This window comes from Eschscholzia californica, unplaced genomic scaffold (genome assembly GCF_041429995.1).
Source record: "Eschscholzia californica isolate CP2 unplaced genomic scaffold, dmEscCali1.0.p SCAF_3, whole genome shotgun sequence".
NCBI classification, from domain to species: domain Eukaryota; kingdom Viridiplantae; phylum Streptophyta; class Magnoliopsida; order Ranunculales; family Papaveraceae; genus Eschscholzia; species Eschscholzia californica.
The window spans coordinates 41,112,637-41,135,388 of record NW_028238420.1 but is presented as its reverse complement, the minus strand read 5'-3'; the positions used below and the strand labels follow the sequence as shown (position 1 = coordinate 41,135,388).

At 38.2% G+C, this 22,752-nt stretch overlaps 3 protein-coding genes across 3 annotated transcripts; 2 read left to right on the top strand and 1 right to left on the bottom strand.

The window, feature by feature from the left end:
* The first annotated feature begins 5,394 nt into the window (after positions 1 to 5,394).
* LOC147550368 (uncharacterized) lies at positions 5,395 to 9,266 on the top strand. Its single transcript, XM_086666003.1, has 7 exons — positions 5,395 to 5,794; positions 6,470 to 6,646; positions 6,756 to 6,905; positions 7,704 to 7,805; positions 7,884 to 7,954; positions 8,061 to 8,128; positions 8,748 to 9,266. The coding sequence occupies exons 1-7, from the start codon at positions 5,576 to 5,578 to the stop codon at positions 8,990 to 8,992; spliced, it is 1,032 nt and encodes a 343-aa protein (XP_086522129.1). The 5' UTR covers positions 5,395 to 5,575; the 3' UTR covers positions 8,993 to 9,266.
* A 2,481-nt stretch (positions 9,267 to 11,747) lies between these two features.
* Positions 11,748 to 18,824, top strand: LOC147550367 (putative pre-mRNA-splicing factor ATP-dependent RNA helicase DEAH5). The gene is made up of 2 exons (XM_086666002.1): positions 11,748 to 16,385; positions 18,242 to 18,824. Exons 1-2 carry the CDS (start codon positions 13,069 to 13,071, stop codon positions 18,633 to 18,635), a joined length of 3,711 nt encoding a protein of 1,236 aa, XP_086522128.1. The 5' UTR covers positions 11,748 to 13,068; the 3' UTR covers positions 18,636 to 18,824.
* A 674-nt stretch (positions 18,825 to 19,498) lies between these two features.
* LOC147550366 (uncharacterized) lies at positions 19,499 to 20,777 on the bottom strand. The gene has a single exon (XM_086668451.1). The coding sequence runs from the start codon at positions 20,775 to 20,777 to the stop codon at positions 19,620 to 19,622; it is 1,158 nt and encodes a 385-aa protein (XP_086524577.1). The 3' UTR covers positions 19,499 to 19,619.
* Between the last annotated feature and the right edge of the window lie 1,975 nt (positions 20,778 to 22,752).

The following is a 22,752-nucleotide window of genomic DNA, read 5'->3' as shown; positions in this document are numbered from 1 at the left end:
TCAAATGTTGTTGACTAGGTGGGAGACTTTCGGTGGACATTCGGGCACGCGGTATGGAGGAAGAAACATGGCGCGCTATGGAGGCTGGTGCATCTAAATCCCGTGTTTCCGCTAAGCATCGAAGTAGACCCTATAGGCCTGATCCGGTGGAGCGCGCAGTAACTTTCTTCGGTAGTCCCACTTCAACGTTTTAATCTTGACCGTTCTTATCCGCGTGTCCCAGATCGATGGTTGCTGAGCGTTCTTCTCAATCTAATGCTTCTGTGTAGCCCGTTGCAACTTAACTCAGTGCACCCAATCCCACGTTTTAATCTCAGCCTCTCGCTTCAGCATTTTCAAGATCTGACGGCTTCGGATGGTCTGCTCGTTGTTCTAATCCCGTGTTACCCGAAGCTGCCTAATTAAAGTACTCCCGGACACGTGGCCATATACCGTCCCTCCAGATCCGCGTGTCCTTTGATCCGACGGCTACTGTTTGCTGCCGCACGTTAATTGCTCGGCCGAGAAGCACCTTATCAAACGAATTTCCAAACCCTAACCTAGCCGCCCAGACTTGTCCTTTCTTCATATTTAACCCATTAATTCCCAAAATGACCCTATCTTTTAAATCTTTTTACCATTTAACCCAACCAAAACCCTTAACCTTATAAATAAATCCCTTTCTCCTCCATTAGAACCTAGACTTGCAAACCCTCTTAATCCCTCTTCTCAATATCCTTCTTCTCTATTCCCTTACCTTCTCTTCTCTACTTTACTTCCTCTTACCTAATCTTTCTTTTCTACTACTAAATCCATTTCTTTTCCATTCTTTTTCCATCTTCTTCTCTACTACTATTCTTTCTTCCATTAATAGTCTTCTCCTTCTTTCTTCCATATTCTTCTATCATCTTTACCCTCTTCATCTCTTCTTTCCAACTTCTTTCTAGATCTAATTTCTTCTTTTTCTTTCTTTTTCTTATTTGGGTGGCAATAAAATAGCTATTACTTGGATTTCTTGGAGTACAATTCTTGAACACAAATGGAGCAAATCTTAGATAAAATGGAGATACATGGGAATATGGATTTTGAACATTCTTGGTGATTTCTTTCCATTAATTTCTTAGTATTTTCATTTATTTTACAATGTCAATGAATGTCACTCTAGATTCCATGTATAGTTAATTTAGCAATCTAAGGTTGTGAATGAAACCCATTTTGGATCTTTATAATACTTGTTCTTGATTAATTAAATCCTTTGATGTGCTTTAATGTCTATTGATTGTTTATCTATATGGATTGGATTTTCTTTCCATTACTCATGCCTCATAATTAGATATTTCATACTTTCGTTAAGTTGTTAGATGGAGTATGCTTTTTAGATGATGAATAATAGTTTAGCAATCCGAATCTCTATAAGGTAGACAATTAGAATTAGTAATTATAAAATTGTTTTATCTAGAATATCATCCGGAATCCAAATAGTTCATAATATTGGATCCCGAGTAAATACAAAAGAGATTTAAGTAATTAAGTGCTTGTTTTCTAAAGTGAAATTATGTGGTGGATTTTATAAACTTAGATATCTTCTTACCTCTCTCTTAGTTAGTTTATTTAGTTTTATTCGTTTTCTTATTTCTTACATATCAATCATCAAATCTATGAAGTGGGGTGTGTGTGTGTGTGTTAGTCTAAGTTAACTATTGACATTTTGATTATTGGGTTAAACCCGCATTCAATATCGGAAGTTACCTACCTATCTCTTGGGACGATACTCGATCTTATTTTCAATACTATAACTTGACCCCGTATACTTGCGGGAATAGACCTATTTTTAGGCCCATCACCTTTGTACGAGAATTCAATGAAAATATTATCATAAATATTTCAGCCTATTCATGGGCCAAAGTAAATGGAAAATAGGATATGAGCATTGTATAACGTTGTACGTTTTTGCAATTTTTTTCGCACATAATGTTCTGAATATCTAACCCTTATTTTCTTTGGGAATTTCCATATACAGATTCTTTTGGTTCCCTAGTAAGCTTTGTGTATGTTGAATTTCTCACTATTATATTGTAGTAAACTTTCAATTTTCTGCACGAGTTTTATATATCTCTAACTATTTAACTAGTTCTTTTAATTATCGTGTAAGATCTAAGTGTAGTTGGAAATGATAGAAGATTATGATTTTTCTGAAGTCTATGGTAATACTAATTACACTATAAATTTGAAATTGACTTTCATTGTTGTGTCCTACTTCCACATATACTCTCTAGCTTTGAGTTCCAACCGGCGTGGGTCCAAAAGGCTCCTACGGCCCGATGAGCTAGTACAACCTCATTAGGGCGGGGCAAAATTTTGTGTCCATCTAGATTTTTCTTTCAAAGAGGCTTTTTGGTGTGGGCTTTTTTTAAAGGTCCTTCTTCTCAGAGAGAGAAGCTGTGAGATGACGTCACCAAAATTTGGGCGTTTTTTCATTCTCTCCACTCTCATCTAGATCTAGTTGAGTAACCATCATCTTCAACAAAGCTTTGCCATTTAACAGCTAGTTGAGTAAACAGGGAAGGATTTCCATGTTGTTTTGTTGAGACAGTACCAGGGTCCTTAACTTCTCTCACTACTTCTCTTAACTTCAAATCTTCATCATCTAAATCCTTGCAAGCTTCAGTAATGGATCTCGGGCGGAAACAGTCGGAGATAAGGGTACCCTGAACCCAATTTGCAGGGAGTAATCTATTACCATATGAATTAGGTTTAGTTTAATTTAGTTTTCATGTACTAGGGTTTGAGTTTGACTGGTTCTTTGTTGTTTAATAGTCTGTCTTTGCTCCAAACTCTTTATTTCTTTTAGATTAGTTTGCTTGTTATGGTATTTTGTATCCTTAAGGGAGATCTGGGAGTAGTCTTTTAGGTTTATTTTATTTTGTTTTCTTTTGTTGGAAGCTTAGTTCACACCTATGGAATAACCATACTACTTTTATCTGTTTGAATTTCACTACCATGACCTGATGATGTCCGAGCTTTCCTCCGTTGCCGGAATCAACAACAACTTGGTGGATGAAGATGGTGTACGTGTCACTCCCCATACTATTGATCACCTTGGGAAATACACGTGTGACACAGGTGTCATTTCTAGTTTAGCTGATGGGTTGCACTGTTTAGTGGGCCTTGCGATTATTAGGTGGCCCAAGATCATCTTATATAGTTGGACTTATATATATCATTATTTGGGCCAGTCTTTTGATCCAAGAATTATACGAAAGGGGTGGGTTCTTGAACTGCTTGGTAAGCCTTTTGACCCAAGTAAATGGTCAAGGTTTAGTTCGAAAACTCCATTTGGACTTCCATTTTTCTTTGACGCCTCAATCTATATATGCATATCTTCGTTTTTGTTATGGATCAGGACTACTCCTATCTTGGTTAGCACTACAATGATGACCTCTCTTTCGACCATAGTTCTTATCAGTTATGGCACTCTACTTCACTTATCACCCTTTGCAGCTTGTCTGTATGATTTTGCTTGCTTCGTTGAGTCTTTCGATTCATACTTAGTAAGCGGCCCTATTTACCAGGTGTTTGACCGCGATCTTTTCGGATTGGGGCGGGACATGATTTCTCTATCGAGAGAATACTGGGGGGCAACTCTGGAATCTTTTGATTCCACCTTTAAGAAATTACGTGGTTTTCTTGAAGCTATGAATTTCTTTTTCCATTTGGTTCTTTCGGTGAAGCTTGAACTATATCTGATTTTGAAGTGGTGGTCATGGGTTGGACTGTTAGATAGTGGTTGCTTGCATACATGGGAGTTACGTTCTTCCGATCGGGTCTCAATCTGGCCATTTTGTTGGGAGGTGGTTCAGTATTGTTGGTTATGGTTCTTTATGATCGTCTTTGGAGTGCTTATCTTTTTCACTTACTACTGTGGAGAAGGATGTCAACTGTCGAAGGCACAGGATGAAGAAAATGAGTTAAATTATAAATGTAATTTTGTTTCTTCATATCTGTATCCCACTGTTTCAGTGTTGTATCATTTCACGTTTGATAAATAATACAATGATACCGCTTTAAAAAAAAAAAAAATCTTTCAAATGTGACTAAATGAGTCTTGGTGATCAATTTCATTCCCACTTGTTAGAAATGGTAGATTTGGGACCTAAAGTTGATTAATGAAAGATGTTAATAATGAAATTTGGTGTTCCGTTAGAACCACGCGGATGAAAAAGGTTTTTTTTTTGGGTTAATTCCGTTTTGGCCCCCGATTTGTGACCAACTGGCCGTTTTAGCCCCCATAAGTGTCCGGCAGTTCGTTTTGGCCCCAAGGGCTAAATTTTTGACGAAATTATCCTCGGGGGCCAAAACAGAATTATTTGTGAAAAAGGTTAAAAACAAAAAAAAACCACATCACACCTTTCTTTATCATCCACCTCATCTTATCACTCCTCCACCACACCACCTCCTCTCCACCTCACCCTTCTTCTCCGGCGGAGTGTTGCCGGCCGGAATAAAAAATTCCGGCCGGCCACTTTAGTAAAAAAAAAAAAAATTTCTCTCTCTTTTTCTTCCTTTCTCTCTCTTCTTCCTCCTTTCTCTCTCTCTCTCTCTTCTTCCTCCTTTCTCTCTCTCCTCTTCTCTCTCCCTCCTCTTCTCTCTCCCTCCTCTCTTTATCTCTCCCAATTTCCGGCGAAGGTAAACCTTCGCCGGAAATTTCTGGATCTGGGGTTTCAAACCCCAGATCCAGATCTCTTCGTCTGGAATCTCCCAGACGAAGAGAGGGTTCTCTTCGTCTGGGATTCCAGACGAAGAGAAGGTTCTCTTCGTCTGGAATCCCAGACGAAGAGAAGGTTCTCTTCGTCTGGAATCCCAGACGAAGAGGAGTCTCTTCGTCTGGGATTTCCCAGACGAAGGGGATCTGGATCTGGGGAAATCCCAGATCCAGAATTTTCCGGCGAAGGATTACCTTCGCCGGAATAGAGAGAGATAAAGAGAGGAGAGAGAGAAAGGAGGAAGAAGAGAGAGAAAGGAGGAAGAAGAGAGAGAAAGGAGGAAGAAGAGAGAGGCAGAAGAGAGAGGAAGAAGAGAGAGAAAGGAAGAAGAAGAGAGAGAATTTTTTTTTTTTTTTAAAAAAGTGGCCGGCCGGAATTTTTTATTCCGGCCGGCAACATCCTGCCGGAGAAGAAGGGTGAGGTGGAGAGGAGGTGGTGTGGTGGAGGAGAGAGATTAGATGAGGTGGACAAAACAAAAAGAAAAAATAAAAATTACAGAAATGCCACCGGGGTAGAATTGGGAGGTTGGATAAAATTTGGGGCCAAATAGGAAATTTTTGGGGCCAAAACGAACTGCCGGACACTTATGGGGGCTAAAACGGCCAGTTGGTCACAAATCGGGGGCCAAAACGGAATTAACCCTTTTTTTTTTGTTGAAAGGATGAAAAAGGGTTGAACTCCAAAACTGTGAAAAACGAGTCTAAAACCTAGAGAGAGAAAGAGACGAAGAAACTCTGCTTCTGCTTAGAGAGAGAGAGAAGAAGAAAATACTTCTCCATAGGGGTTGTCGAACTATTTTGTTGTTGTGAAAAGGTGAAGGGCGAATACGATTAATGCAAACTGATACTCGAGTAGGAGTCGTCGTTGACGGAGGAGGACAAAGAACTCTTAATTCTGGTCGAGGAGATGATTTCAATGACGGTGGGAAAAAGTACAGGCACCATAAACAATCACAAATCGGCACGGTCTCTCAGTTACTCGCCGGAGGCATCGCTGGCGCCGTTAGTAAAACTTGCACCGCCCCTCTTGGCCGCTTAACCATTCTATTTCAGGTTCCTTATCTATCATTTCATTTTATATTTAGTCCAAATTTGAGTACTTTAGAAATTAATCATCTTCTTAGAATCATTTTGATGGCATTTCGTCACTGGGTTTGTGTAATTAGGAATAGTTCAATCAGAATTCAGTAAAATTGATCAAGATTCAGCAACAGAAGAAAAAAAAAAATATTTTTGAATTGGCAAATGGGCTCTTATGTTTAGTGAATACTAATATTATCAGGACTGGAAAGCACGACCTTAGGGACTTAACAGGGGAATGCGGACCAATGGACGAAATGCCCATTTGCACAGACAAGGAAGTATTAAGTATTGATTGGTACATTCACACGTTACCCGACATCCAACAGTCGTGTCTAATCAACCCAGAACATTTTAAAATTAGAAACCCTCTATGTTTATTGCTTTGTTATGTGTTACAAAGCTTAATTTTACACAACTAGAGGTCTTTACATCATATTTCAGCATTAAATGGTATTTTGTGGGTCGGTCGGGGGTTTGTTAGGATTTTATTTTCATTGCCTCGAGAGTCGAGATTTAAAAAAATGATCTAATCTAACGAATCTCATGTGGCCATGTAGGACTGTATGTGTAGCATCGCTCTATATGGTTTTGTGTCATTTTATCTCTCTTGAATAGTCACAAATAGTCAAATATATTTCTATTCAGGTGCAAGGTATGCACGCAGATGTAGCAACTTTAAGCAAGGTTAGCATATGGCGAGAGGCCTCACGTATTGTATGTGAAGAAGGTTTTAGAGCATTCTGGAAAGGGAATTTGGTTACAATTGTTCATCGTCTTCCTTATTCTTCGATCAACTTCTATGCCTACGAACGCTACAAAAATGTTGGTATAGAAGTCCTTTCTATGAGTCCTATTCATTGACACCAATAGTTATCTTGAAGCTTGCTCCACCTTTTAATCATTGTTCTATTTGTATTTCATTTTGTTGCAGGCATTACAGTCGATTCCTGGGCTTGAAAGTCAACGAGAAAATGTAAGTGCAGATCTTTTCGTACGAGTTGTTGGTGGTGGGTTGGCGGGAATCACGGCAGCATCCATTACATACCCCTTGGATCTTGTGAGGACGCGGCTTGCGGCACAGGTGAATAGAAAATTTCCTCCAAACTGTGTTATTTACGTCCCATTGTCTCTTCATCATCATGAAGAAATGTAATCTTGGCATCTTCAGTATAATATAGACCTACCTCAGTAACATTTACATCTATGATTCAAAAAAATTATTAGGCTATCAGCTTTCCCTTTTTGCAAATTAATTTTACTTGTTGTTTATATGTATAATACTTTGAGTTGGGATCCGTTTACTCTGTTTCGTTGTTACAAGCTACTAAACTGCCTTGTGGAGCTCACAGATAAATGAGTTAATGACTGATTCCACAATGCGCTTCTTACTATGACGATCATTCCCATAAAAAATAATATCATTTAGTTTTCTTCATTTTACCATCCACGTTTTGCAATCTATGATGAATAAATGCCTTACTAATTATTTGCAACTAAGTGATGTGTGGACTTATAAGGTCTAGAATGAAATTAGATCTTTGGGAGGACGATTTTCATGGAAGGAAGAACATTCCCGAAAAAATAGCTTTTACAAAGAGGAATCGGTTACCATCTTCTTATCCATCGCTCTTGGTGCATCTGGTGGATTGCTCCTAAATGCTATATTTTCACTTGTTATTGTTTACTTCCTAATACATTTTTGAGATTGGTTTCTCTATTTACCCTCTGATTTTGTGTTCATGTGAGTGATAACTTGCTGACTGACTGGTAAACCTCGGAGATGATAGAATAAGAGATATCGTAATTTCACGTGTTGTTAACTGAATTTGGCATGGTATGTGTTACAGTTAGACTTATACCTTGTCCAAAAAACTTGCAGAAAAATGTAGTTTACTACAAAGGTATTGGACACGCACTTCGTACCATTTGCAGAGATGAGGGTATTTTTGGATTGTACAAAGGTCTGGGAGCGACACTTTTGGTAATTTTGTTTTCAACCCTAAAGAAATTCCTTTCATTTTTATATGATTAGATTGTAAAATTTGTAACTTTATCTTAGGGTGTTGGACCTAGTCTAGCAATAAGCTTTTCAGTTTATGAGACGCTCAGAGCTTTCTGGCAATCAAAAAGGTATGGATTTTGAAAGTCTAATTAACTACTTGTGGGTTTTGCCCAAATGATTAGCATCTCAGTTATGGTTTTTTTCAGCTTTAAAATTTATCTCTTTTGGCATCAGGCAAACAGATTCTGCTGACTTGGTCAGCCTGGCTTGTGGCAGTCTTTCAGGCATCGCATCATCAACAGGTATGTTGTCTAACAACTCTATAAGCTTTCAGCACAAAATCATCATGACGGTCTAAGGACACTGAATAGTCCGAGTGTCTAGAGAGTAGAGATTGAATTAACTTTTACATGTTTTACAGTGTTTACACGTTTCCATGAGGTTGAAGATAGACTTTTTGCTCATCTTCTATGTTAATTGCCAATAAACAAGAACCAGATATTTGTCACCTTTAACATGCTTCATTTCTGCTTGATAACCTAAGTTTGAGTTTCTCCAAGTCTGTGGTTGGATTTCTTCTCCACCCTCGTTTTGAGTGAGCAATCACTATAAGGGTCTTGCATCTTTCATGCTTGCTCTTTTTTAAAAGTAATGCCTTACTTGCATCACATAACCTTTCTACTGTGATTCAACAATATTTTTTATTGGGTCATTCATAGGGTTTAACTGCAGAAACGGAAACAAACAATACTGCTTTTCTATGTTTTGTGTCGTATTTTCTGTTCATTGGCGAGACTACAATTAATTAAACAAGACGAGCACTGAAAGCTTCATTTAAAACTTGCTAAGTTTCTGCAACCATGAATTCGATATGTAATTTGGGTATGTTTTCCTTCACTGATGGTTAAGCAAAATCTGCAGCAACATTTCCTCTGGATCTGGTGAGAAGACGGATGCAGTTAGAAGGAGTAGGTGGTAGAGCCCGTGTTTATAATACGGGCCTTTTGGGGACATTCACGCACATAATTAAGGCTGAAGGTGCCCGTGGGCTATATAGAGGGATTTTGCCAGAATACTGCAAAGTTGTTCCAGGCGTAGGCATAGCCTTCATGACTTACGAAAAAATGAAGATGCTTCTATCGGAGTCTTCTCCTTCTGATGACTGACTAGTTACTCAGCAACGTCGTTCTTCCCTCTCAATCCTTTCTACCCATCATGCCTGAAACAGAACTGATATAGTTTGATAAAGATGTATTAGTTTAGTAGAACAATTTTGTTTTCGTATTCGCCCTTAGTCATGGTAGTAAATTTTGTTGTTGCTGCCATGAGGCCATTGTTACCCATGTATAGATAGATAGATAGAGGGTCAAAAGAATCAACATCAGAAGAGACTAAAATATATTTTCGATTGAAGATCACTGTGTCTAGTGGCATTCTGTATATCTGTTCTTTTATTAGTTCTGTTGTCTTTAACCTTCAATTGGTGGTGGCCTGGTGGGGGTTGGTGAATTTCTTGAAAAACTGGTCACTCCAATTTGACCCATTTGAATTTTATTTTTGTCAGGAGAAACTTCCTTTGAAGACCTAAAAATAAATTGACTGATTTTTGAAGATGAAGATAGGCGGGTCTGTTCACACATATTATGAAATTTATTCCCAAATTGAAGTGGAAAATCAATCCTCTTAAAGTCTTCGTATCCACATAAGATTATAGAAATATACAACTTCTTAAAATAGACTTGAAGATGATATTGTCTTTGAAAGCCATAAGAGATGGGAGACCATAAGAACGTCTTCGGTGACGAGTGAAGTCAAAATCATCATAACCATGTAAGCCAAAATCATCATAACCATGTAATTTTGGAATTTATTCTTTCTATGGATGAAATTTTGGTTTATCTAAAAAAAAATAGGCTATAAATAATGTAATAATTTGTCGGCTTTAGGCCTCTTTCACTCTTGGTTCAAATTAGGCAGTGCCTTGTAACGACTAACGTAGATTGTAGTCGAATTCTAAAAAAAAACGGTCTCGTTCAGGTTTGGACACTACTAGTAAGAATGATAATTCTCTATCCCCGAAATATTGAACTTAAAAACTTTGTAAGTTTAGGTATGTTCCAAAAACTTCGCAACCAAATCGATCTTCTCTGCAACTTGATAGTGCTTTCATATAAGAGCATCCTCGTTTGATGCAGGTAGATTTGTCAGTAGAGAATTGGAAAATTTCGTCAAAACTCCCTAAAATATTTGGACTTTGGTTAAAAACGATCAATCAATGTATTTTAGTCTTCAACTCCCCGAGTACTTTTTAATTTCCAAAACTTTGCGACAACATTGTAGTGTCTTGCGACAGCTTTGCAACGCCTTGCGACAGCTTTGCAATGTCTTGCGACAACTTTACAACTGTTTTGGTGTTTTGCAACAACTTAGTAAAAAATATTGGGTTTAAAAAATATAATAGTCTTTTTAACTAACTTTTTCTAAAAAAATTAGATCTTCAAACCAATTTCCTATTTTAAAATTGAAGCTCTCTCACATTCCCATCTCTCAAATCACTTTCTCTCCGTGAAACCAATTAAACCATTATTAGAGCAGTACTCATGGCATCAAATAACAATGAATATCAAGGGATCATAGTAAGTTTTGGAGAAATGTTAATAGATTTTGTACCAACCAGGAGTAAGATGAAGATGACGAAGGATCATTCTTTGATTTGAAATTTGCAGTATCTTGAATGCTAACCCTATAGTTTTTAAATTCATTGATCTATTATGGTGGATTGATTTCTTTCAATCTAAAAAACAGAATTTGAGGTGAAATTTTGAAGAACCAAATCGCTATTAATTTAGTAATTCTCATGACAAAATCGGCCTTAATTTATCCCCCTTGATTTAGTAATTTCAATGAAAATTTTAATTCTAATTTTTACCTAATCCAAAGATTGATAGAGAGAATGAAAGGGTTTATTGTGAACCATATAACTTTAAGAGAGAGAAAGTGACAAGGAAGAACATGAAAGAGTCTTTCATTTACCTCATTAAATGAGCTATGGGAGGACGCACGCACAAAAGAAGTTGTTAATTACCTTAACGATACTGTAACGGAAAAGACGAAAAGGAACTCATATAAATATTTTTAATAAACTAAAGGGATAGACATGAAACTGGTCATAAACTAGGGGATTTGGCCAAAACTCCCTAAGAAATTATGACTTTGGTTAAAAAAGATTCATCAAAGTTTTTTAGGCTCCACCTCCCTGGTGGCAATTATGTAATTTTCTATTTCAGTGGAAAGACCAACCAACCCTTGTCTAAGAAAATACCTTGCAAACACCTTGCACTGCCTTGCAAACACTTTGCAGAGCCTTGCGAACACCTTGCAGAGCCTTGCAAACACCTTGCATGGTTTTTGCATAACCTTGCAAACACTTTGCACTGCCTTGCAAACACCTTGCAGAGCCTTGCGAACACCTTGCATGACTTTTGCAACCACCTTGCATAGCCTTGCAAACACCTTGCGAACACCTTGCATGACTTTTGCAACCACCTTGCAAACACCTTGCGAACATCTTGCAGAGCCTTGCACTTAAATTGCAGCTGATGCCACAATGGTCTCAAGTTCATCTATTGTCACAATCAATTACATAAACATAACTCATCAAAAAAAAGGAAGACAATAGCAAGAGAAGACATAATGAGAACTAACATTTATCAAACAACTTTATAGCTATTCAACCAACCCAAATCTTGTATAACCAACTAACATTGCATTCCAAACAGCATCTCCTTCAAGTATTTTATCAAACACATTCCTTGCATCAACTATACTTCCACAACTTGTCATTCAAAACTCATGATTACCTTTCATAACTGATAATATATTGTTCAATCAAACTAAAGCAATAAAGAAGTTAGATTATACCTTGAAACTCTACCAGATTCACCTTCCATTGAAAGTATATAAAACTTTTGAAACCCTAACAAATTATGAATGAAATTGTAACTTTCTCTCTCTAGAATTCTTCACCCAAAACTAACTCAAAACCCTTCAAATCATCTTCAAACAACAACCAAATAGATTAAATCACCAAAACCTAAAATAGATCAACCTATCTTATAGAAAAAATCGATTTCAAACCCTCGAGATTCAGCTCAGTTTTCTCCAAGTTCCCTAGCTCATCCATTTCATTCGTTAAGAAAACTTCCTGTTTTTTAAATTGGGTTTCTAGGTATTTTCAATTAATTAAAGGGTAATTTTGACCCTTAAAAAGTGAGTGCTTGTAAAAATGTCCTTCAAGAACATTTTAAAAAGTTATTTGGGCCTTAGCTTGTTAAAAAGATAGGTTGTCTTTTTAAACAAAAAATTGGGCCTTCGGCCCAGTTTCCTGTTGAAAATAACCTTTCTAGTGAAATATATATATAGAATATATGAGATAAAGAATGACAAAGTTAGGATACCAAAATATATGTATTATCTTTTCTCAACTTATATCAAAACTATATATTTCTTGTACCAAACTAAAGAGAAGTGAGTAGTATATATAGGCATTTCCATGTAATCCAAGTTAACCACGTATGGGTATTAGGTGTAGAGAATTGAGATGATAACCAACACCTCTAGCTTGCACGGATGAGGTGGAAGGTAGACTATCCATGTTGGAGGCAACTCATGTAGAGAATTGAGAAAACACCTCCTACTTGCATGGGTGAGTATGCTATTTGTAGGCACCTCATGTTGTTGATAATCTTTACTATGGGTAGCCACTTAATGGCCCATAAGCACCCATAAGATATGTTGTGGACACCCACCATATTATAACACCTTCTATTTTTAGGTAGTTATTATTTTTCAAGAAGTTGTTAATTACCTTCATAAAAAAAAAAAAGTTGTTAATTGGAGTTCGATACAGAGTAAGAAAAGATGGGCTGGCTTTACATTAAAGGGGTGCTTTTGTAATGTAATAAATAAATTACTTTGAAGGAGGTGCTTTTAGAATTTCGTGATATTGTCTGCTTCCCCCTTCGTAGTTCTTTCCCTTCTCCGATTCTCAAAATCAAGTTCTGGATTGAGGGTTTAGAGTGAAGACGATGGTTTGAATCAAAAGTTCTGGTGTAAGGGTGATATATGGTTTGAGATTTGATTTTTTTGGATTGAGAAATTAGGGTTTTGTTTCTATTGCGACAATCATCTACTAATTCGTCAAACCCTAAAACCCCTTTCTTTGAAGCTTTTCGCTCCATCAATGGCGACAGACTCCATAGACGACGGCCTAAAGAAACTCGAGTACCTCTCCTTAGTTTCCAAGGTATGTACTGAACTAGAATCTCATTTAGGGGTTGGAGATAAAGTTTTAGCTGAGTTTATTACGGAGATGGGTCGTGATTCACGAAGTGTCGATGAATTCGATACTAAATTGAAAGAAAATGGTGCTGAAATGCCTGATTACTTTGTTCGTACGCTTTTTACTATTATTCATGCAATTCTTCCTTTGAAATCAAATTCCGATCCTGAATCCGATGGAAATAAACCTGTTTTTCGATCTCTTGCCATTGCTGATGGTAAGCAGAGAGTAAAGGAATTAGAGAGGGAGATTGAGAGAGAGGCGATGGATCGCCGAAGAGAGGAAGAAGCTAAGCAGCAAAAAGAGAGAGTTAGGGATAGAGATAGAGATCGTGATAGGGAGAGGTATGTGGATGAAAGGGTTGATAGAAGGAAAGGGTATAGAGAGGATAATGAAGACTACAGGAAGGGAGATAGAAACAGAGACAGGAATAGAGATATAGATGGGGATGGTGATGTTAGAAGAGATAAACGTAGGGATAAGTATGAAGATGAAAGGGGTGATAGAAGAAAACAGTTCAGAGAGGATTACGAAGACGATAGAGATAGGGACGTCGATGAAAGACGGAGAGGAGATGTCGAAGAAGGCGGTAGAAGTGATACTAGAAGTAGGAGGAAACATAGAGACGGTCATGGTAGAGAAAGGAGGGACGATAATGATGAGTACAGGGATGGTGGAGAAGACAGGGAGGAACGAAGAGATCTTAGAGATAGGAAGAAAGATATGCATCATTCAGATGAACCTGAGCTCTACAAGGTTTATGCTGGTAGGGTTTCAAGAGTGATGGATACAGGATGCTTTGTGCAGCTGAGTGACTTCAAAGGTAAAGAAGGTTTAGTTCATGTCTCACAGATTGCAACTCGGAGGATTACAAATGCGAAGGACATTGTGAAAAGGGATCAAAATGTGTTTGTCAAGGTGATCTCTGTGTTGGGTCAGAAGATGAGTTTGTCAATGAGGGATGTGGATCAGGACACTGGCAAAGATCTTCTTCCTATAAAGAAGACTTCCGAGGATGAATCTTTTCGAACAAATCCTCAGAGCTCTACTCATGGTTCTACTAGTAGATTGGGGCTTTCGGGGATTAGAATTGTGGAAGAGGATGAAACGGTTCCTTCACGCCGGCCGTTGAAGCGAATGAGTTCACCAGAAAAATGGGAAGCGAAGCAACTGATTGCATCAGGAGTTCTGGATGCTAAGGACTTCCCTATGTATGATGAAGATGGGGATGGAATGATTTATCAGGAAGAAGGTGCAGAAGAAGAACTCGAGATTGAGCTCAATGAAGATGAACCTGCATTCTTGCAAGGGCAGACCCGATATTCTATAGATATGTCACCAGTTAAGATATTTAAGAACCCTGAAGGATCTTTAAGTCGGGCAGCAGCACTTCAATCTGCTCTGATCAAGGAGCGTAGAGAAGTGAGAGAGCAGCAGCAGAGAACAATGCTCGATTCAATTCCAAAGGATCTCAATCGTCCTTGGGAGGACCCAATGCCAGAGACTGGTGAGAGGCATCTTGCACAGGAGCTTAGGGGAGTTGGATTATCAGCTTATGATATGCCTGAATGGAAGAAAGATGCTTATGGGAAAGCACTAACTTTTGGGCAAAGGTCAAAACTCTCCATCCAGGAGCAAAGGCAGAGCCTCCCAATATACAAATTGAAGAAAGAATTAGTTCAGGCTGTGCACGATAACCAGGTACTGGTTGTCATTGGAGAGACAGGTTCAGGGAAGACAACTCAAGTTACTCAGTATTTGGCTGAAGCTGGTTACACAACCCAAGGTAAAATTGGGTGCACTCAGCCTCGTAGGGTTGCTGCTATGTCAGTAGCAAAAAGGGTGGCTGAGGAATTTGGTTGCCGTTTGGGGGAAGAGGTTGGTTATGCTATTCGGTTCGAGGATTGCACTGGACCTGATACTGTAATTAAGTACATGACTGACGGTATGCTTCTTAGGGAGATTCTTATTGATGAAGAGCTTTCTCAGTACTCAGTGATCATGCTTGATGAAGCTCATGAGAGGACAATCCATACTGATGTGCTCTTTGGTTTACTCAAGCAGCTCATCAAACGGAGACCTGACCTCCGGTTGATTGTGACATCTGCTACATTAGATGCAGAGAAGTTCTCTGGATATTTCTTCAACTGTAATATCTTTACCATTCCTGGGAGAACATTTCCGGTTGAGATCCTCTACACGAAACAGCCGGAAAGTGATTATCTAGATGCTTCACTGATCACTGTGCTTCAGATCCACTTGACAGAACCAGAAGGTGATATCCTTCTCTTCTTAACTGGTCAAGAGGAAATTGATCATGCATGTCAATCTCTTTATGAGAGAATGAAAGGGCTGGGTAAAAATGTACCTGAGCTGATAATCTTACCCGTTTATAGTGCTCTTCCTAGTGAAATGCAATCAAGGATTTTTGATCCCGCTCCGCCGGGAAAGAGGAAGGTGGTTGTGGCTACCAATATTGCTGAGGCATCTTTAACTATCGATGGGATATTCTATGTCATCGACCCCGGATTTGCGAAGCAGAATGTGTATAACCCAAAACAAGGGCTTGATTCTCTCATTATCACTCCTATCTCACAAGCATCTGCCAAGCAACGAGCTGGACGTGCCGGTCGTACAGGACCTGGGAAATGTTATCGCCTATACACTGAGAGTGCTTACCGTAATGAGATGTCACCCACTTCCAGTCCTGAAATCCAACGAATAAACCTCGGGATGACGACACTCACAATGAAAGCTATGGGTGTAAATGATCTCTTGTCTTTCGATTTTATGGACCCTCCTTCACCACAGGCTCTCATAACAGCCATGGAGCAACTGTACAGTCTGGGAGCTCTCGATGAGGAGGGGCTTCTGACAAAATTGGGTAGGAAAATGGCAGAATTTCCACTTGATCCTCCTCTGTCAAAGATGCTCCTAGCTAGTGTCGACCTTGGGTGCAGTGACGAGATACTAACAATTATAGCGATGATCCAGACTGGTAACATTTTTTACAGGCCCCGTGAGAAACAAGCACAAGCTGATCAGAAAAGAGCAAAATTTTTCCAGCCAGAGGGAGATCATCTAACATTGCTAGCTGTTTATGAGGCGTGGAAAGCGAAAAACTTTTCTGGACCATGGTGTTTTGAGAACTTTGTCCAATCTCGATCTTTGAGGAGAGCACAGGATGTCAGAAAACAACTTCTTACAATTATGGACAGGTATATCTACTACTCTAACTATTGTTGGTGTTACCGTTATTACTTGGTTCTTTTACTCTTCCCGTGATATTATTATTTTGCAAATCTAATTTTTCCGTTAGAGATCTCTATTCTTAGTGTTAAATATATACCGTAGTACTTTTTCCTTGTGACGGAATGCGTAATTTGAACCTGAAGAATCTGAACCTTACTTTTAGCCGCATACCAAATTGGTAGAAGTGAGTTAATTTCTTCTTCAATATTCGTATTGATATACATTCAGCCCTATGTAGTTGGTCTCAGCCGAGACGGCCTATAGGTCTTAGTGTAAAGAGTAGTTCCTTGAGTGAATAGTTAGTAGCTATGTCAGCTATACTCCTGCTTTCTTTCTATGGCAAGAGTAGTGAGACCCAGCGTGCAAGTAGTTACCGGTTTTTTTTTTGAACAATTTGAATTAATATTAAAAAAGGGAAAACAAAGAAAGAAAAGGGATGATTCACAGATAAGCTATGTTATTTCATAATATCATCCCAATTCGAAATGAAAGCAAGATAAGAATATTTTTTTCCCAAGCTATGTTATTTCATAATATCATCCCAAGTAGTTACCGTTTTAGTTCCCACTCTTTATATTTCCGGTCTGATAAGTAAATGGCCACTTGTGATAAAATAGACGAATTGTATCTATTCTTTCTATTGTAATGATGTTAGCCCTGTTGGGGGAACGAATGATATGCTAAGTCAGGTAGTTCTGGCAGCGAGGGCTATGTGTGGAGAACCGCGCTAAGTGGTTCTGTCATCTATTAGTTTTGTCTCAGCTATTAGTTAGCCATGGAGAAAGAACTCTGGGGATATGGCATCTGTGAGTTGGAGTTCCCGAGTTTGACTTTCTTTCTTCGCTACTGCTGCTATGCGAGTTCAAGGTGAGTTCTCACTAGGTAGGCTTATAGGCGAGTTTCCGCGGGTATCCAGACTTGTCGAAAAGGGCTTTATGGGCCAATCCTTCAATCTATTATTCTATCTATTATACGTCCACTCTAGCGTATCACAATCTGTAGTTTAGGACCGTTAAGTACGAGTAATTTTCCTGCTGTTGTAAGGTTAGCTCTGGTCTAATGCCAAGTTGACCGAGAAGCTGACCCCGAGTTAGGGTTTGGCCGAGTTTCTCGGCTATCTCAGCCGAGACAAGACCGAGACTGAGACTCGAAACAGCAACTTCTAATTTTTTTTGGAACACCAAATTGGGGCCAATATAGAAATTTAAGATGATTGAAGTGAATTTGAGGATGATAAGACCAAGTGAAGCAACATAGCTATAGTACTAGTTATTAAACTTATTAGTTATTGAGTACTTATAAAGTTGAACTTTGTTATTTACTTATTTTAGTGAACTATAGAAGTGAACTATGACGGGATTTTGTTTATGATGGATGGTTGGAGTAATTTTATGTTTAAAGCCCGGATAATTATGAGGTAATGGAGAGCCAGGGAACTAAACTTATTACGTAGTACTTATTACTTATTATTAACTATACATGTTGTCTCGGCCGAGAATCTTGGTCCTTCTCGGTCTCGTCTCAGTCTCGGCCTTCGACTGGACCGAGACCGAGACCAACTACATAGATTCAGCCTTGTTTATCTGGTCATTGTTACTTTGTGTATCACAAGTCCTTCTTCAGGATACTTTTCTGTTATGATATTTGTGGATTAGTTTGACTAAATATTTTCTAGGGCACATCAGTTACCCGATTTTTTATTGTTCTTCTACACTGATGAACTGAAAACTTTGGCAAGAATCTTGATTAGTAGTTATAGTATCTATAGAAGCAAACCAATTCAGATCAATAAAACAGAACCTGACAAATATTGCCTTTTCAGGTACAAGTTAGACATTGTTTGTGCTGGGAAAAATTTCATGAAAATTAGGAAGGCAATAGCGGCAGGATTCTTCTTCCACGCAGCGAGAAAGGACCCACAGGAAGGCTACAGAACATTAGTAGAGAACCAGCCTGTTTATATTCATCCAAGCAGTGCTCTTTTCCAACGTCAACCAGACTGGGTAATTTATCACGAGCTTGTTATGACTACGAAAGAGTATATGCGTGAAGTCACTGTTATCGACCCAAAATGGCTAGTCGATTTGGCACCTAGATTCTTTAAAGCTGCAGATCCTACAAAAATGAGCAAACGGAAACGACAGGAAAGAATCGAGCCATTATATGACAGATATCATGAGCCAAACTCATGGCGTTTGAGTAAGCGACGGGCTTAGTTGGCTTAGTTTCGTTTTAACTTTTGTATTTTATTTCTAAAATTTATGTAATGGTGATATCAATCATAAAGATATGAATATTTCCTGATCAAAAATGTAAACTTGAATTTTGTTACTAGTCTTGATAGGTCTTTACCAATTTTGCTTGTTTAACCTGTCTCAATGTTATGAAAGTTTGTTTTTGTCTTATTTTCTGATTCGTCTAGCGATGAACTACTAATTTATAGTTGAAAAATGTATTTTTCTTTTGTGAACAAGACATTCTACTACAAGAAATATTGGATAGTGTAGTTCAGAAAGGCTTGGAGGAAACCAAGTATTATTTACATACTCAGGGACATGGAATAAGCAATATCTTGCAATAATACTTGGAACTCCAAAAGCACCGCTCCCATCGAAACCTAGCTTTAGCTTAAGATGGCTTCCGTAGAATTCAGCAGCAGATCGTGATCCGTTGTAACAGACGAACCATAGAAGCACGATTATATTGAAGAGGTAGCGCTCCCACCAATCTTACATATGTAGTCCCATTTTTTAGGCTCCCAAAATGGGATCGTAGCCCCTATTAAGACTGCTCTTACCTATTTTGCTTGTTTGATTTGTTCCAATGGTATCAATGTTTGTTTTTGTCTTACTTTAATTCGTCTGAATGACTGATTTAGGTCCCTCACCAATTTTGGTTGTTTCAATGTTTTTAATGTTTGTCTTGGTCTACTCGTATTTTCTTGCCAGTGTGAAAGACTTTTTGTTTAGTTTTTGGTTCATTCGAGTCAGACTCATAGAATAGTCAGATTCACATGAGAAATGAACAAAGTTCCTAATTGAAAGACTAGTAATTATGGAATAAAGTTAAAGAGTTCAAATTTGAACAAAGACAGTTTATTGATGTGTTTTAATCCATTGTCCTTGCAAACAAATTTATCAAGAAAATCCAATCTAAAGTGAAACTAATAAAACTAGAAAAAAAAACAAATTAGTAGAAAACTAGTTGCTTGGATTAGTCAACCTAGATCTCATTAAGAAGACACTGAGTTCTTGAGTACTTGAACTTCCATCTGGGTTGGTGAGATGAAATGACTCTGAGTCAAAACCCCCCACTACTCTATTGTAGTTTGCCCTCATGAAAATCACCTCTCCTCCTCCATTGGCTGCAACCCCTCCGCCGCCACCACCACCACCGTTTGGAAACAATGGTATCAGATCCTCAGGAATGACACCAGCTCCGACAGTAGTAGACTGCATTGTCTGGAGAATCAGACGGTCCTTATCGGTTGGTTTCCTCCGTGCTGCAAATCCAACCTTACGACCATTAACATACATTGTCCATATTGGTATAGACAGCAACTTACACGAACTTGTATTGCTGCTGCTGTCACACTCCAGAACGATCCGAACGAGTTGACCTTGCATTTCTTTGACAAGATCGTCTGTTGCAATCGAAAGTTCAAGCAAAAGCTGGGGGTTTGAGTGGTTGAGTCTGTCCTTTTGAATGCAAAAACAGATATGTCCTCTTCTGTTCCCATAAAAGGTTCCAATCACCACTGTTTTTGTAGGAGTTGGGCTGGGTAGTAACTTCTGATTTGGATTTGGTTTTGGATTTGGATTAGGATTAGGATAGTAATCGAACTTTCCATCCTCCATTGATGAACACGATGATCTCCCTTCAGTATCTCGTCGGACCTTTTCTTTCTCTTCCATAAACTCATTGGCATTGTACTCATTGCCATTGTACCCATTGCTATTGTACCCATTGCCATTGTAGCCATTGCCTTTTCCATTGCCATTGCCATTGTAGCCATTGCCGTTGTAGCCATTACCGTTGTAGCCATTGCCGTTGTAGCCATTGCCGTTGTAGCCATTGCCATTGTAGCCATTGCCATTGTAGCCATTACCATTGCCATTGTACCTTGTAATTTGGTCGGTGGTTGACCTTTTCTTAGTCTGTGGTCTAGTAGTGGTCGACCGTTTGTTGACGGTTGTGGTGGTGGTAGTGGTGGTGACATTGGTGACCATAGCCTTATTAACACCAGAGACTTCGGTTATGGCATTTGTAGTGGTGGTGTCTGTGAAGGTGGAAGTAGTGGTGGTGGATGGAGAGAAACATTGAAGGAGATATCGACGGACAAATCCAACATTTTTCATACTCAATGAGAGCGATCTAGAGTGAGGAGAAAGAGATAGAAGCGAGAAGTGAATTGGGAGAGGAAAACGAAGGCCATATTTATAACAAAGATGAGTGAAAAATTATACTGTAATTAAAAATTGAAAATAGATCTTAACTTGGTTTTTGTATACCTTTTTGGAGTAGGTACAACTTTTGTACTCATTACCAAATTAGTCCTAATAATGGGATACCCTTTTGGCAAAATTTAAAAATAATATTACTTTATAGGTCCCCTCACATGAACATTTCAATTGTTTACCCTTTCCCACACTAGATGTTTTGTCAGAGTTCTTCCTCTCGAAAACGCGAACCTTACAAAAAAAAATATATAATCAGAAAGACGTGATTGTGTAAAAACTAACGTAAAAGATCAAGACACATGTAACACGATCCTCCATCTCTCTTTAAATTCTCTCTCTTTCCATCTCTGCTCTTGATCTCGTTAAAGTTACTGCAACCACCAAAATCATTACCGCCGTTACAGACCCCATTCACCACCACCAAATTAACAACCAAACACTACGTAAGTACGTAACAATGACCTAAAAGTCGATTCCAATAGGAAGGCGACATGAGGGGGAATCTCGGATTCCATCACAACCAAATCCGAGAACGTGGAGTGAGAAGAATAAACTTTCGAACTGCAAAAATAAAAAATAATATGTTGTAATTATTTGATATTAGAAAAGTATAAATTAAAAACAAGTGCGCGCAAAAGTTAAAAAATGGTACAGGAAATAGTCAAGCAACGACCGTCGATGGGACGATAGTTTCTAAGACCTTATTGTCTATTCAAAATAAAACATGTGAGTTCACCAAATTATAGATTAACCCTTAGTTTTACACAAAATTATTAATTGTTCATGATTTAGTTAGTCATTATGAGATGATATGAAAGTTGAATGAACATATAAGAAGGCAAATTAACAATATTAATTACTAATTAAAAAAGATGACATGTTTCAGAGATGGGTTAATATTATACATGTAGATCTGGTACTAATCAGAAAGGACTGAAATGAGTTTTATCTTAGTTTGAGTTTAGACAGGTTGGAATTAGGTATTCCTTAAGCCATATTTAAACCTATCTCAAATCTAGATATTTTTTTAACAGATATTTTCGAGATCGCTTTTTAGTTTGAGCTGGAACTATCTTCGGATTCTTCGCTACTATTAAGACAAATCAATCAAGATATTTTTTCTTAATCGTTAAAAAATTATTCAGCATATGACAAACCTAAATTTCTAACACTTGCCCGAATTTCATAGCATATATAAAACAAAGACCACCTTAATTTATTCGGCAAATATTAGTATTATATTATTACAACAATGCTACTTGGCCCGAGAAAAAGTGGCCCAAATGGTCCGACTAGGCAAATTTTGCACATAACGTCAGCAATATGCCTGGTTCGGGCCATTCAGTTATTATTACTATAGTTTTCTTTCTTATCTTCTCATTTTTTCAATAATGAAAAAAAAAATCCTGTTCTTGGAGAAGCAACTGCCCACGTAACTCTATTATGAATAAAATATCTTCTTTCAAGTGAAAGTTAACAATCCTGATTATTTTCTGTAATAAAAAAATTTAGCGAGCAAACCACCCGCCAAATGTTTCCAAAAGGGCCATGTCGGCCCGGTAATGCTCAGCCAGGACTTGTCCTTTGCCCACAGGGCCAAGACGACCCATTTTACTTGGTCCAGTACGACCTGGTTTAAGCATGTTTTCATGATATATAATTATAAGAGATATTCACGTCTTGATAGAAGATCATCTCTAGTGTAAACTCCTTCCGAGATGTTTCTTGGGTAGGACTTCCTTCCAAATTGTCGAAGTAACAAGCTGCATAGAGAAGACTTCTACCACCTCCCTGAGTCGATCTCTTAAAAGAACGAAAAAAAAACATGAATTTAACCAAATGATAACAAAATTAAAATTGGGTAGATAATAAA